The sequence below is a fragment of the Brachypodium distachyon genome, chromosome 1 (genome assembly GCF_000005505.3).
Source record: "Brachypodium distachyon strain Bd21 chromosome 1, Brachypodium_distachyon_v3.0, whole genome shotgun sequence".
Classification (NCBI taxonomy): domain Eukaryota; kingdom Viridiplantae; phylum Streptophyta; class Magnoliopsida; order Poales; family Poaceae; genus Brachypodium; species Brachypodium distachyon.
The window spans coordinates 21,840,699-21,857,324 of record NC_016131.3 but is presented as its reverse complement, the minus strand read 5'-3'; the positions used below and the strand labels follow the sequence as shown (position 1 = coordinate 21,857,324).

The window sequence follows — 16,626 nt, the reverse complement described above, 5'->3', positions numbered from 1 at the left end:
CATATAATTATATATTAATAGAGTAATTTGTGGTCAAAGGAAAGCTAATACGCCACTTATTGTTGGACGAAGGTAGTACTAATTTTGGGCGGAATTTTAGGTGTGGCAACCAGCAGAACTACAAATGTTCATAGAGTACTCATGCTCATACATGGAGGGAAGGGTGGAGGTAAGCCTGCGACCCGCCTGTCGTTCAGCCACCACCGCAGCTCGCTCATCCGCTTCTGCCGGAGAGGTGAGACCGGAGGAGTAGGAGGGGGCTGCCATTTTCAAAGCTATTTAAAAACCAACACCTTTATGTGCAACCCTTCATCGTTGGGGGGTCTTCTTTTCTCTCGTTTCTGAGACCTTCTTTTCCTCTGTGTCTCCGGCTCTCCTCCCTTTCTTCTCCACCGGCACTGCCGGACGGAATGGGAAAGAGAGGGGGGTTCGGCCCCCATATGTATATTACGTTAGGTTAGTTGCCTTAGAGGCCTTTGGCGTTATGCCGTATCTTTTTCTGTTTTTCTCTTGGCAGCTGTCTCCTCTGTTGATCCAAGCTCCTCCGAGATCTCTCACTCCTTAACGGTAATGAAATTTCTGATTCGTCGATGTGCTTCAACTACATGTTCAATAACCGACGATCTATTAGAGTTTATTCCAATCCAGCTCAAGGACTAGGCAGGAGGGTCAGTTTGGATCTGGAGCATGCTTTCTTTTTCAATTCGTTGGCTCCGGATCACTCTTGGGGAGATGTGTTTTCTTTAGGACATCTTCTGCATCTTCTTGAGGCTGATTTCCGTCCAAGATTTCGACGAGTAGATGTTGTTCTTCCCTTCAACCTCCACTGCGGAGGCCGCTTTGCGGTCTCAGAAAGCAACTTTTTTTTGTCGAACTCAAGGATGATTCCTTGCCTGCTGAAAAGACCTCGATGTCGCCCAAAGGGGGGGGGGGGTTGAATAGGCGTTTTAAAACTTCTACGGATTTGGCTCTATATATCCTAAATGCGGAATTAAACTAGTCAGGTATTTTCAAGCACAAATCCTAAATATGCTAGGCTCAACTATCGTGCACCAACAACTTAAGCAATAACAAGATGAGCACTTATATTAATCAATAAGCTAGCACAAGATATATAAGATAACACAAAGCACATATAAGATAATATATGACTTCAAACATGATGGCTATCACAAATTAAAGCACAAGTGAATGAACTCGGTTTAAGAATACCCGAGGCACGCGGAGACGATGATTTATCCCGATGTTCACTTCCTAGGAAGCTAATCACCGTTGGAGAGGTGTGGGCACCACAAGAGGTAACCCGAATAGCCGTGAAAGGGCACACCCAACTCCTTGAGCCTCCCACACCAAAGTAGGAGCTCAATCACTAAGATGGCTAGCTTCTTCCTCCACTCCGGAGATGGCAAGCTCCACAACCACTTCACAAAGCACCACAAAGGAGAACCTCGGGCCTCTTCACAATCTCCACGAAGAGGTCACCGGGGCAACAACCACTAAGCCGTCTAGGACGAGAACCTCCAAGAGTAACAAGCTCACGGGCTCTCACTCGAACTAATCAAGGTGGAGAGCTCAAACCAATGCATCAAATGCAAAGCAAGAACACAAGAAATGCTATGCTCAAATCCCTCTCTCCCAAAACTCACCCAAATCAACAAATGGATTGAAGAAATTACAGAGGAGGAACAAAGGAGGAAGTCAACAAATGATTCCTCCAAATAGATCTACAAACTCCCTTCAATTTGATGGAGGATTTGAGGCTTGGGGGAGGTGTAGAAAGCCCTCAAAGATGGGGAAATTTCGGTTCCAAGAACCCTAGACCCGATGGGAAGGAAGAACCCTATTTATAGGGTCCCCAAAATCTGCCCGTTAGACACAGATTTTGCGACCCGGAGGCAATCCCGGAGGCTCCAGGATTAATTCCGAACCAAACCTGAAGCTACTGGACACACCCGAAGGCAATTCCGGAGGTTCCGTATTTAAATCCGGGCTGCTCAAAACTGCAGCGCAACACACACGAAAACGGCGATAACTTTTGCAAACGAACTCCGATTTTGATAAACTTGGTCTCGTTTAGAAGAAGACAATGAGCCCTACAAACTTACATAGAAATCCAACAAAGATCAACCAAAATAGATGATGAAAAATATGCAAAGGTTTGAGCACTCTACGCACGACGAGTTGAAGCAACGTGCCCGAAAGTCCCTCTTGATAGAATGACTATCGAACCTATAAACCGGTCTCCCACCAAACTCCTTGAGATCGGGAAAACTAGAAAAACCTAGCTAGAATATACCTTTGCCTTGAGCAATCCACTTTAGGTTGATGTAGGCGTTCATGTTTGTCTCACGTTGGAATACTTCTTTTGATCACGGTCACTTGGTGAAGATTGTCAATTTGCTCTCCCATACTCCAATGTGGGAGACCATTAGTTTAAGCAAATCTTCACATGTACATTACCACCAAATAGACGGCAAGGTTCAAACATGTACTCTCTTTGTATGCTCATCTTGAACTTTCACAATTCAACCTTGATGACCGTCTCCATATGGGCTATAAAAAGTTGTTCCTTCAAAGCTCTCCCATATGTATCACCTAACCCTCAAACATAGTATGGGTTAGTCCACAAGTTCAATATATGATTGCTTACCATATGCTTCATGCATATAATCCTCGAGGTGCTTTTCTTGAACTTGCTCTTCTCAACCTTCATGAATCATCACCACTTGATGTCATCTCTCATGGGCTATATGAAATCTTCCTTTTTGATCCAATCCCATGAGTTGCACCTAACCCACATATAGATATACCAAATACATAGTTTATAGGTTAGTTCACAAAGGCAATTGTCAAATGCTTACCGTACCACTAGATCACACACGGTACATCATTTATGCTTGTGTGCACTTCATTTCGGTCAACCTTCATATTTGCTTCACTTTCCATCTTTATGATATCTTGAAGCCAAATGAACTGTTCACTTAACCTTCATTGCTTCAAGACTTAATCACCAAATGCACTCTCATGACCATACATGGGATCCACCATGAATACCACTTTGGTTTTCTTATTCTCTAACACAAAATCTTGAGACACTAAATGGATTCTTCACTCCATTACTTGCTCCATGACTCAACTCATGAGCTCAACATAACCTTATCTTGAAACCATATGTTGAATCTCTATCTTGTAATCATTCTCTCAAGATCTTAATTCTTCATGGGAACTTCACATTCTTCTTCTTTTTGATTTACTCATTGAAATCCAATAACTTCATGCCTTCAATTCAGTATACTTTGCTTACTAGCATCCCTTCATATAAAGCTCAATGCAAACAGTTATCCAAATGGATTGACATTGGATACCAAAACCACACATCCAATTGTCAACAACTCAATATATATCTTTATCTTCATGACATTTATCATTGAATTAACCAAGTGGTCTTCATTCATTGCCTATGAAACATTCCTTCAAATATATCTCAACTAAAACATTAGTCCATATGAATTGTCATTAATTACCAAAACCACACATGGGGCAACATGCACTTTCAATCTCCCCCATTTTGGTAATTGATGACAATCACAACAAGAGGGTTTATAATATGAAAATTAAACAAGTAAAACCACAATATAGAGTAAACTCCCCCACAGTATATGCATCTGTGAATGAACTTGAATTTCATTGCATATCTTGGTGAATATAAACTTTTGTGGAGTTTCCACTATATAGTCATCCATGCAACAAGCATTTCAATATCAAAGATAGATATGCATGAATGACAAAGACTTCTTTCCCATACCATCTAAACTCCTCCATAAACCCTCTAAACTTCTCCCCCATTGGCATCAAATGCCAAAATGGAAGAAATCTAGAAAAAAAATCTATAAGGCCAATATAGTATGAGTTCCCCCATAAATTGTGCACTTCTCATAATGTGAGTGAAATCAAATGCACATATCCAATTACGAACAATTGGAAGAGCTCACAATATATTAAGGATCAAAGAATGCAACAAACATGTAAAACATGCATTCAAGATCCAAAAGACATATTTTGGACAAGATGTAATAAAGATATTCGATGCTATCATCAAATCAAGCATGGGTCCAAAATACATTCAAAAACACATGGGTGCAAAAAAAGATATGTAATTCATAATACAACACTCATAAATCAAATTCTTGATGTAAAAGCGGCGCCCGCAGCTCAGCTTGCAGAGATGCCGGGTTGAATTCCAGTGGTTGGCAGAGACAAGGCCGAGAAGCTTCGTGGTCCAAGCGGTGAATCGACACGCTCACAGCTTCTGCTCTACACGTGTCTAAGGACCTTGATGTAAAAGTTGTATCTCCAAGGGTCTGTGCAGTAATCTTGGACTTCTCCAAGGACTATGATCTAATCTTTGTGTTTCTTCTGATAGTCCAGAATGTAACCTGTATCTTTGCTGTAAGATCTTTTGATCTTACCATGAATTAATATATGCAGGAAGTTTACAAAAAAAAAGTGCAACCCTTGTGCATCATCAGTGGCTTCTGTGTAATTTTGTACTCCCTACGTCCCATATCAAGTGACTCAAATTTGTTCAAATATGAATGTATCTATACCCAAAAATCGTTTAGATACACGTAATATTTCGTCACTTAATATTGGACGGAGGGAGTATGATAATCTATATAAAACCTTGCTTTCTCTGCTAATTTAATCCCTACCACATCATCAAAAACTTATGTGACAATCTCCAGCACCTTCAATACAAGTGTTGAAGATGTCCTAATAGGTTTACCCTTCCACGTATGGAGTAGAACTTTGCTGTCCTAATCTTTTTTCAATGATTGGACCAATTGGCCCGGCCGGCACGTGTTAGATTCGCCTCAAAATTCTACGCGGAGGAGCCACAAAAATAAGACGGAGCCTGCTCGACCGTCAAAATATTTGGATAACGAAGACGCGAGGGCTAAAGTGGCAGAGGAAAAGAAAAGAGAACCAAGACATATGTTGTCCAATCTTCATGCACTAGTGCGTTTGGTCCAACTTGGTGGGCTGCGTGCCTCCCGCGGCATCGTTTCCCGACTGCGACAGCTTAGAATCGTCATGATCTACTACAGAGTAGTTAAGTCTAGATATCACTCCCTCGAATCCTCCGATCACTATCGATTTGGATGGCCTCCATAAATTTCGACAGGTGCAAGCGCGCGCGACTACTTCTCTAAGTTATCATGAACCAAAATCATTGCTACCAAGAACCACATTCACATCCCTGCCTATATTAGAGCAGCCCCTGCTGGATCAGCCAGTTCAACACAGTTCGACAAGCAGTCAAGCACCGACACACCAGTAAGCTATCAACGCTGCGATGGCGACGCCACCCACGCTGGTTCTCCTCCCGGAGTGGGGCGCGGGGCACCTCATGTCCATGCTCGAGTCCTGCAAGCGCGTCCTCCTCAGCGGCGGCCGCGCCTTCTCCATCACGCTCCTCGTGATGCGCCCGCCCACCGCCGCGGCCACCTCCGAGGTCGAGGCGCACGTCCGCCGCGAGGCGGCCTCGGGCCTCGACATCCGCATCCACCGCCTCCCCGCCGTCGAGCCCCCCGCCGACGCTGCCGGAGTCGAGGAGTTCATCGCGCGGTACATCGAGCTCCACGCGCCGGGCGTCAGGGACGCCGTGGCCGGCATGTCCTGCCCCGTCGCCGCGCTCGTGCTCGACCTGTTCGCGGCGCCCATGGTGGACGTGGCCCAGGACCTCGGCGTGCCCTCCTACGTGTTCATGTCTTCCACGGGCGCCATGCTCGCGCTCATGCTCCACCTGCCCGTGCTCCACGAGGCGGTGACCGTGGAGTTCGAGGAAGTGGAGGGAGGAGTCGTGCACGTGCCCGGGCTGCCGCCTATACCGCACGAGTGGATGCCGTGCCCCGTGGTGGACAAGAAGAGCCCCAACTACACGTGGTTCGTGCGCCTCGGGGAGCGCTTCATGGACGCCACGGGGATCATCGCGAACACCGCGGACGAGCTCGAGCCGGGCCCGCTCGCGGCCATCGCCGAAGGTCGCGCCGTGCCCGGACGCCCCGCGCCGCCCGTGTACCCCATCGGCCCCGTGCTCTCGCTCGGTAGCAGTAGTAGCAAGAAGGAATCCTCCTCCGGGCCGCCGCACGCGTGCGTCGCCTGGCTCGACGCGCAGCCAAGGGCGTCGGTGGTGCTCCTCTGCTTCGGGAGCATGGGCTGGTTTGAGGCGGCACAGGTAGTTGAGATCTGCGCGGCGCTCGAGCGGTGCGGCGCCCACCGCTTCCTGTGGGTCCTCCGAGGCCCGCCCGGCGCGGACACGGGCGCCGGCGCGCCGGACGGGTCGGAGCACCCGACGGACGCGGACCTGGACGAGCTCCTCCCGGAGGGGTTCCTGGAGAGGACGGCGGGTAGGGTCCTCGTCTGGCCGACGTGGGCGCCGCAGAAGGAGATCCTGGCGCATGCCGCCGTGGGCGGGTTCGTGACCCACTGCGGGTGGAACTCGGTGCTGGAGAGCCTGTGGCACGGCGTGCCCATGGCGCCGTGGCCGCTGTACGCGGAGCAGCACCTCAACGCGTTCGAGCTCGTGGCCGACATGGGCGTCGCGGTGCCGCTCAAGGTGGACCGGAAGCGGGACAACTTTGTCGAGGCAGCGGAGCTGGAGCGGGCGGTGGAGTCCCTGATGGGCGGCGGCGAGGAGGGGAGGAAGGCGAGGGAGAAGGCCGCCGTGATGAGAGATGTGTGCCGCAAGGCCGTCGGCAAGGGCGGCTCTTCTGAGGCTGCGTTGCAGAGGCTCTCCGAGGTGCTTCACGAAGGCGCTCTGCCGAAGGTGTGAACCGTCGAGCAGCGTGGAACGCACTGCGCGGGCGCCTCGCTGGGTAGTCTTGATCGAGCTCTGGAGAAATTTTACTTTTCAAAAAAAAATGAAGAAAAAATACTAGTGTTCACTGCTACAGGAATATGCTCTCAAGGAAATATTACAATATTGATTCCAGCCTGGCATGTGTTCTTTGCTCCTCTCTGATTGTGAAGAGACACTGGATCATCTATTCCTACATTGTTCATTCACTAAGAGATGTGGCAACATATAAATATGCAGTGGCCTAGAAACTCCACTTGCCTAGAACCTCTCCCTGGAATCAAAAGACAATTTAATAAGGGTTTTTTATTTTCGTGTCCTTGGTTTTTTAGTTGTACTCAGTTTTGCCTAAGACTTAAAACGTTGCTCGCTTCTACACTTCGTTCTTTGGCAAATGCTCGCAAATGTCCTCACGGCGGACCTGTTAACGTTCAAGGCCTTTGACCATTACCTCCTGATGGGTGGGGCCAGGTTAAATCCTGCCGAGTGGGGCCAACCTAGCTACTGACGTGTGGGGCTGAAGCAACAGGAAAATGATCCCTTTGACCGTAGAAGAAATGATTAATTTGCAAGTGGGTCCATCGTCAGAAGGAAAAATCAGGCGGCTTCTGGCTACTACCTCGCCGATGCTTTGCCGTCGCCGGAGTTGCTCTCCTGCGCGACACAGGACAGGCAGGGGGTGGGGTGTCTAGCAGGCGCAAGGCCGCTTCACCATGAGGTGGCGCTGGAGCTTCTCATTGCTGAAATCTTGCTGGCCACGGGCTCGTGCGGTCTGCGGTGGCGGAGGGCTCCGCTGGGAGGCGGGGCGATATAGAGCACGGGAGAGGCAGGAAAGAGGGGCAAAAGAATGAGTAGGTCATCACGAATCTGGCAGGCAGAGAGGAGCAGCGATGTGGGGATGACTCGGACCACGCGAGGCTGGGATGAGAATCACCGGAAGGTTCAGAGTGATCAGGTGGAGCTGAGGGAGGCGGCGGTCGAGTCCGGAGAAATACCGGTAGGAGCTGAGGAAGAAGATGGTGACGCGGCGATTGGTGGCACCTCGGGTCGATTACTTCTGCAGGAAGGATTCTCGAGCCGATGCGGGTCTCTTGGGCAAGGTGGCGAGGCTCGTGGAGGACGCTGGCCATGACGGCGCAAAGCAGCTGCGCGCGAGCGCGCTCTGGACGGCGCGAACGCCGTTCGCGTTTCGGCCAGACTAGAGCACCAGAGGATGCGCGACTTGCGGATACAACTTTGGCATGTCTACGAGGTCGTGGCGGCAAGGTTTAGCGGCCGAATTGAGAAGCGGAAAGAGCGGCCAGGAAGATGAGCTTCTTTTGTTCGAGGGGGGGGGGGGGGAAGAAAGAGCCACCTTTTGCCCTTTGAGCCCACTGGAATGGACAATTTTGTAGGAACCTTGAAAATTGAATTTCCTCCAAATTGATCTCTGATAGCACAGATGCAATCAGAATGGAAAGTTATGCAAGATGACAAAATTTCAAATTATTTTGAGAAAGTTGCCTTTGTTGAGTAGACCCACAATTTGGCCATTTTAATGTAAATTTTGGAATTGAATCACAAAACTTTCTCCAAATGAAGTCAAACTTTGCACACTAGTCACATATGCCTATTAATGTCATTATCTCAAATCTTGTTCATATCTGATTGTTTACCTATTTTTTGAATTTCAAATTCAAACAAATCTGGGGGAACTGTTACCTCAATCACCACTTAGATTCACAAGTTTCGTCCCAGAAGATTTTCATAGCGTTTAGTGTTCCTCCTTGATGTTCTCTCCAAATTTCATATGTTCTGGAGTTCAGGAACGATATTTCGTGCATTCTTTGAATTTCCAGCCTTTTCGGCTCATAATTCAAAATTCAATGAAACTTCGCACAAATCGATATGGAACCAATATAACAAAGTCATGGTTTTGCCATGGCATTCCAAAAAACTTGGAATGCACCGGGTCCAAATGCATTTGAAACATTTTTGCACCTAAACTACTGTTTTTGCCTATTCTGCCAATTGGAAAAAAAATTATAATAATAGGAAAATTTTATCCGGAAAAATCTGAAAACCTGCTTGGGCTCTTTATTTATCATTACCTGACACAAAAAAAAAAGTTCAGACCAAAATCAATTTGCGATCACATGCATAATGTTCAAAGCAGCACATCTCTCTGGGATGTTTTAAAATCTCTAAAGGAGATGTTGGAAGTTTGATGTAAATTTTGGAATTGAATCACAAAACTTTCTCCAAATGAAGTCAAACTTTGCACACTAACCACATATGGCTATTAATGTCATTATCTCAAAGCTTGTTCAAATCTGAATTGTTACCTATTTTTTGAATTTCAAATTGAAACAAATCAGGGGAACTATTACCTCAATCACCCTTAGATTCACAATTTTCGTCCAAGAAGATTTTCATAGCGTTTAGTGTTCATCCTTGATGTTCTCTCCAAATTTCAGATTTCTAGAGTTCAGGAAAGATATTTCGTGCATTCTTTGAATTTCCAGCCTTTTCGGCTCATAATTCAAAATTCAATGAAACTTCACACAAATCGATGTGAAACCGATATAACAAGGTCATGGTTTTGCCTTGGCATTCTAAAAAACTTGGAATGCACCGGGTCCAAACGTATTTGAATCCTTTTTGCACCTAAACTACTGTTGTTGCCTATTTTGCCAATTGCAAAAAAAATTCAGACCAAAATCAATTTGTGACCGGCCTTGCTTTACCAACGTTGCTTCATTCAAAATACTACAACCTTATGCTGTTACCATACCCATATATATATATAAGAGAAAAAGGATAACATTCCATAGCAAGATCGATTACAAAATAGGAATAAAAATAGAGATACGTAGCAACATATACTTATGCAGCTAGAGATAAATAACGAATAACATTATGCAGCGTCGTCGCCGTCGCCGTCGTTGAGGCCGAAGATGGCATCGCGCTCCACCCGGATTTCCGGAAGTTCTTCCTCCCCCGCTCCTCAAGAAGGTTGCTCCTCTCCGAGTTTAGCGTCGCGAGCTCAAACTCGTACCGCTCCCTCGCCTCCACCGCCTCCCGGCTACACTCGGTGGCGAAATTTTCCGCCACGGAAGCCACCTTCGCGGCAGCCATGTGCCGCCGGTCGGCTTCCCGCACACGTTGGTGGTACATGTGCAGGAGCGCGGCGTGGCGCCGATTGATCTCGCACTCGGCCTCCTCCTCCTCCTCCTCGTCGTCATCGTTGTCGTCGAGGGGGAGTCGGTCGTAGGACGAGCACGGGACGTCCACATCGATGCGGGCACGCTTTGGTGGGGGCGAGCGGCTGCGACGAGCGGCGGCGTCCGTGCTCAATGCATGGGACAATGCCACCGGCGCATGTTGGCGGGTGCCAGATGGCAGAGTGGTGGCCAGCTCACGCCCATGGCCGCCGCCGGCCGAGCTCTCGGTACCGTCTACTAGCTCCTTGTCCTTGGCCATGGTGGAGAGAAGTGGTAGAGCTCGAGAGAGAGCGAGAGGAAGAATGTAGATGAGATCAGAGAAGACGAGAGAATCGGTTTACTGGGCATGCACATAAGAAGTAGTGGGGAGAGGAAGCCGACGAGACCGAGAGAGTAGTGGAGAGAGGAAATCGACGAGACGATCTCATAGTTATTGAGAGTGAGTGGGAAACGTGCTGGGATCGCTCTCACTGGGCCGCGTCGCCGCGCACGCCTGCTATTGACGCCAGTTCACTCCAACTTCCCACGTACGCCAGTTTCCCATGCATTTCAAACTGCGCCGGCGACCACATTCAAAGCCCACCGATCGCCGGAAAACCTCTCCCCTTCCCCTGTCACCATTGCTATTTATCCCGGCGCCATGGCTCTGCTTCTTCTACACAGCTCTCCATTCTTCTCCTTCTTCTACACAGCTCTCCACTCCACTTCTTCAACCCAACGCCCAACGCCCAACGCCCCCACAAACGACAAGCAATGGCGTTCGAAGGCCTCACCTTCAACCCGCCACCCCTCACTGACGAGGCGTGGTTCCCACCTGGCGTGCGTGTGGAGCGGACGCTCCAGGTGTGGGCGATGTCACGCAGTCGGAGCTCGATGGTGCTGGCCAGGAACTTCCTCAACACCGGCTTCAGTCACCTGGAGGCCGGTGGCCCTCCAATGTACCGCCTGGAGATGCTCCGCGAGCACGGCGTGAAAACCGCCCTCCTGGTGCACCTTGCCAACAGCCATGACGCCGATTACCTCCTTGGCCGCGTGTACTGGTGTGGATGCGAGTTCATCGCATTCACGCTGTACAACGTGTACACCAACACTGCGACCACGTTCCCCCACGCCGGCGAGATGCACGGCCTCCCGTACATGGAGGAGGGGGAGGCGCTTGTGGAGGTTGCTGTAGAGGGGCATGCGCCGCCTGTGGAGGAATCTGAAGACGAAGCCGAGGAGTGAGCGATCAATCGGCGTTTTTTTTTTCAAAATTAATGTCGTTAATGTAAGACCTTGTTGGAATATATGAACTAGGTTCTTTCTTCGATGGCTGTGTTGTGCTGTGTTCGTGGCGTGAGCGCGCGACAGCGGCGCATCCTAGCATCCGTCGTGCCGACCGAGAGCATCCTAGCGGCGCATCCTTGCGTCCACGTCCCCGTCCTAGTCCTTGTCCTCGTGCTCGCGTCGATCCCCACGCCGCAGTGGCCGTCGTCGCGGTGGCCAGAGTCAAGCTCGCCGAAGCCCGGCCCGACGCACAGTCAGCAGCGCACATTGGTCCCACCCGTCAGGCTTATACCCGGTCCCACCCGTCAGCAGCTAACGACCTGACCGAGTTGACCGTGAGGAGGTACTCCGTGATGGTAAAAGCGAGCATTTGCGCAAAGGAGGAGGGTAGAAGCGAGCAGTGTTCTAAGGCCTGTGCAAAACTGAGTAGAACTATGGAACCGAGGGCACAGAAGTAAAAAAAACCCATTTAATAACCCCCTATTTTTTGAAGTGTTTGCCATTGCAGCTTGTAATATTTGGAAAATTTGAAATAAGCTGATTTTTGAAGGGGAGAGAGCTAGTTTTCAACTCTGGCTTGCGAAATTCAGAGCACATCTTTTTCTTCTTGGTTTTAGGGTACCTAAAATTCTGTCACATCATTTCGATATTTTGATAGGCCTTTTTTAGATTAAAAACAAGGGCATGTCCCCATCTGTAAATATGTAATTGTACTTTATTATAATAATATACCACAATAGGAACCTCTCCTACTGTTTTCGCTCAAAAAAAAATTGTGCGGGAAACATCTGTAATCGTCTTAGCTTTCTAGCTGACGTAGGTATGTATTGTCATACTATTTATATAATTGGTCGTTAAAAAGACAAAATTAATCAACTTAATATATCTAAAAAAGTAAAATCTATATACTAAGTCAAGTGATGTTTTAACACATGAGACAATATTTTATCTATATGTGATTTTATATCGAAATCCAGAACTAAAGATTAAATCTAGTGTTGGCTGGTGGATCGACTTCCGCATCAGATTTCTGAATTATTTATAGGTGATATTAACCTATTATTTGTGATTAAAGTTTAGTTCACCTACCAACCACTGGTTTTTACTTGAGATTGTTGATCGCACTAACAATCGTTAAAAATGGAAAATTGAGGTCGTGTTTAGCTCATATTTATCTAACTAACAATAGATAATTTGGATCAACGTGATGTTTTCTCTCTAGAACCTTGTATTGTGCTTTTATATTAGTTGATCAATATATTGACTGGTCATTTGTAATTGATATTAGTTCAGTATTTGTAATTAAACTTCAGATCACCTACCAATCTCTGGTGTTTCTCTGATATGGTTCATTACACATGATATAACATCCGTACACTAAATTAAAGTTCAGATGAGTAGTAATTGGTGGATCAGTTGTTTGCACTCATAGATTATGTGCATGCTAAATTATATTAGTAGATATGTTTCCATCATTGTAAATACCATTCTATATAAATAAAAATGACGCAGTAGAGACCTTCCCTACTGTATTTTGCGTCAAAAAAAAGATATGTTTCCATGCATGATAATAAATCATAATGTGAATTTAATGTTTTTGTTCTATAGATACTTGGATTTAATTTTGATAAGTGTCGGTCGTTTTTTTAGTTTGTAGAGATATTTATACTCCCCCCCATACATAAAAAGTGTCACCCACTTAATACAAAATTTGTACCAACTTAGTACCAAATGGGGGGAGTAGTAATTAATATTTCCATGACGCGTGCAAAAAAATAATGGAAAATAAAGTCGAAAGGTCGATAATATATTGATTGACTAACTCGTTTGGCACAATAAAAATAAATATTAACTTAATTAACATGAAACATAACATATTGAGCCTATGTGGACCTTAAATCAATTTGATGTTTTATTCCTAGTCCGTCTAGTATACCCCACTCATTAAATATTGATTGTTAGATCTCAGATCCAATGCCTAGAATAATTGAGGTGATGTGAATCAACGTGGAGTCTTCCCTCGGTACCTCTCATATTGCTTTTAGTATATAATAGATTCATGATTGGCACTACTGCAATACCCTCTTTTTCCCGAAATATGCGCCAATTCGAAAGACATCAGAAATAAATAAATGAAAGGACCTTTTAGACTGCATATTGAAGTGACTTGTATAGCGGGTGTGCAACTTTTCCAAAAAATTAATACACCACACAAAGATTTGTACGAACATAAAAAAAAATCAAGAAAAGTTCACTTGCACATTATTGTTGTTTAAGTTTCACATATGTATATCGTCTAGTTTTAATTTCAGTAAATGTGCAATTTAATTATGGATTAGTAAAAACCCAATTAGAAAAAGGAAGGTCATTTAACAAAAAAGAAAGTAGGCTTTTAGATGAAAAATTGATAATTAGTTGCACATTGTTAGTATGCGAATTGCACATGAGAAGGATGCGACCTTTACTACTAACAAAAGTGTAAGTGCCCCAAACAATTATACATTGCAATAGGCATAAAAACATGAATGGTTCTTCACATGACACAAGTTGCACACTACTGGTTTTGAAGTTGAACGTATTTGGGATGCTCACCTTTAATACTTGTAAATGTAGAAAAATATTTGTAGGGAAAACCAGTTGCATTTTGTTTAAAAAATCAAGACAAGACAAAAAAGAACTTAAAATATAATGATAACACTCATATTTTAGTTGACATGCCGCTCTCTCTAACTTGCTTTGAGAATATCTTTTCACTATTTATTTGTGCCTTTAGGGGGGCGTAACATTTCTATCGTCGGATTAAAGCTCGGGTCATCAACGGGACAAATTAAAATAGGCCATTTCTGCATTTCAACAAACACACTAAATTTTTTTGAAGACTTAAGACACACAAACCTCCTATGGATCAGACCGCCCATCTCAAGCTACGAAAATAATACTAATAAATACCAGGCTAAACAAATCTCAAAGCATATGAGACGGTCCAGAGCTTCAGCCGAGATATACCAAGCAAATTGTGCAAGTTATGTATATTTATTAGTGAAACTTAACTATATAAGTCACCACCACAACAGAAAAAGAGAATAATTTCATTTCAAAATCATATAACTTAGCAACGTTTGAACCATAAATCATACTCACTGATACAATAGCCATTACCACTATTACAATTTTAGGAATAAAACTGATAAAGCTGCGCATTTTTATAAGCTGAGTTGCACAAAAATGATATGCTACCTCCAACAAAGCTGAAATTCCCAAATAATACAAGCACAAAGAAACCTGAAAGCTCCCGAATCTCCGCATCCGAATCAACAGTTCACATCATTGACCCTGAAATAATTATTTTTCCCTTTCGCAAAAAAAGGAATTATTATTTCTCAACCAACTCAAATGAGCCCACGAGGATTACATGTCTTGACCGAAAAAGCCTGATTAGCGCGGGGCTCACCAGGCACGTGTCCGCACGATCGGTGCAGCAGACGCCGGACGGTTGCTCACGATGTGCCAGCAGCAGCAATTATTAGCAATCAGGAAAATAAACACTCGGTCCAGCTCCCTCCAAGTTGATTTTCTACGCACCCTTATGCAGAACACCATTTCAGTGCGGCGATCTCTGGTTCACGCCTTTAATCATCTCTTCCGCGAGGCTCCCCAGTGCAGAATACGACGAACCTCCTTCCTCGACGGCACTCCTACAGGCAGCTTTCATCTCCGTGGCTTTCTCTCTCGCCTTCCTTCCCTCGTCGGAGTCGCCCATGAGCGCCACCACGGCTCGTTCCAGGTCTGACGCGCGCACGAAGTTTTTCCTCTTCCTGTCCACCTCCATGGCCACGGCCACGCCCATGTAGGCGACCAGCGTGAACGCGTTGAAGTGCTGCTCGGCGTAGAGCGGCCACGGCACCATGGGCACGCCGAACCACAGGCTCTCCAGGACCGAGTTCCACCCGCCGTGCGTCACGAAACCCCCCACGGCGGCGTGCGCGAGGATCTCCTTCTGGGGCGCCTTTGTCGGCCACACGAGGCCCTTCCCCTTGGTCCTCTCCAGGAACCCCTCCGGGAGCAGCTCCTCTAGATTCGCGTCCGCGGGTTGCTGCGCGCCGGCTGCCGGCGGGCCACGCAGAACCCAGAGGAACCGGTGCCCGCTGCGCTCCAGCCCGTGCGCGATCTCGTGCGCCTGCGGCGCGGTGGAGAAGCCTCCGCTGCCGAAACAGAGGAGCACCACGGAGGCCGGAGGCTGCGTGTCGAGCCACCGGAGGCACTCATGGCCGCCCTGCTCCGCTGGCGGATTGAAGGAGATCACAGGGCCGACTGGATAGACCGTCGGGGCAGGGATTCCGGGCGTGCACCGGCCGTCGGCGATGGCAGCAAGAACGCTCTGCTCGAGCGCGGCCGCCGTGTTAATCATGACGCCGTTGGCTTCCATGAAACGCCTGCCGTGGTACACGAACCATGTGTAGTTGGGGTTCTTCTTGTCCATCAACGGCGACGGGAGGGACGACGGCGGCACCGGCGGCAACCCGGGAACGTCCACCATGCCGTCCAACTCCTCGAACTCGCACGTTACCTCCTCCTGGAGCGCCGGCAGGCGCAGGAAGAGCGCGTACGCGGCGGCGCTGGCGGTGAAGTACACGTATGCCGGCACGGCGAGCTCGCGGGAGACGTCGAACAGCGTCGTGGCGAAGAAGTCGACGACAAGTGCTGCCACGGGGCACGCCAGGCCGGAGATGGCCGCCTTCACGTGCGGCGCGTGGAGCTGCACGAAACGGGAGATAAATTCCTCGATGCCCACGTAGTCCGTTGGGAGCTCAACGGTGGGGAGGTGATGGAAGCGAATGTCCAGCCCGGAAGCTTCCTCCCGACGAATGTGGCCGGCGACCTCGGACCTGTAGTTCTCCGCCGGTGCCTGCATGACGAGCACCGTGAGCGAGAGAGCGCCGCGGCTGCGGGCGAGCAACCGCTTGCCTGCGTCCAGCATGGACATGAGGTGGCCAGCGCCCCAGACGGGCAGCAACACGACGGTCGGGGTTGCCATCGGTGGTGATTCGTGAACTAGCTAGGAATACTCTAGATTATGTATGCTCTCTCTCCGGCCCGCTGCCAATACCGGCTTGGGATCAATTCAGCGATGAAGTTTGTGATGCGGTGAGCCTTATCTTAAGGACAGACTGCAAAGCGCCCAGACCTGTTGACCCACTCTCGGAAATTTGATTTATTGTTGCATACCACACACGAGCTACATCTAAAATTGCCTTCGTGTCCGGCGAAATGACAACACAACTAAAGCACATCTGTGTG

At 47.6% G+C, this 16,626-nt stretch overlaps 2 protein-coding genes across 2 annotated transcripts; one reads left to right on the top strand and one right to left on the bottom strand.

The window, feature by feature from the left end:
• The first annotated feature begins 5,076 nt into the window (after nt 1–5,076).
• On the top strand, nt 5,077–7,172 carry LOC100833045 (anthocyanidin 3-O-glucosyltransferase 2). Its single transcript, XM_003563009.4, has one exon. It carries the CDS (start codon nt 5,357–5,359, stop codon nt 6,833–6,835), a length of 1,479 nt encoding a protein of 492 aa, XP_003563057.1. The 5' UTR covers nt 5,077–5,356; the 3' UTR covers nt 6,836–7,172.
• A 7,261-nt stretch (nt 7,173–14,433) lies between these two features.
• LOC100832739 (UDP-glycosyltransferase 88B1) lies at nt 14,434–16,626 on the bottom strand. The gene has a single exon (XM_014897096.2). The coding sequence runs from the start codon at nt 16,361–16,363 to the stop codon at nt 14,930–14,932; it is 1,434 nt and encodes a 477-aa protein (XP_014752582.1). The 5' UTR covers nt 16,364–16,626; the 3' UTR covers nt 14,434–14,929.

Excerpts from the sequence above, each read along its gene's own strand:
- LOC100833045 (XM_003563009.4), top strand. The coding sequence starts at position 5,357 with ATGGCGACGCCACCCACGCTGGTTCTCCTCCCGGAGTGGGGCGCGGGG.
- LOC100832739 (XM_014897096.2), bottom strand. The coding sequence starts at position 16,363 with ATGGCAACCCCGACCGTCGTGTTGCTGCCCGTCTGGGGCGCTGGCCAC.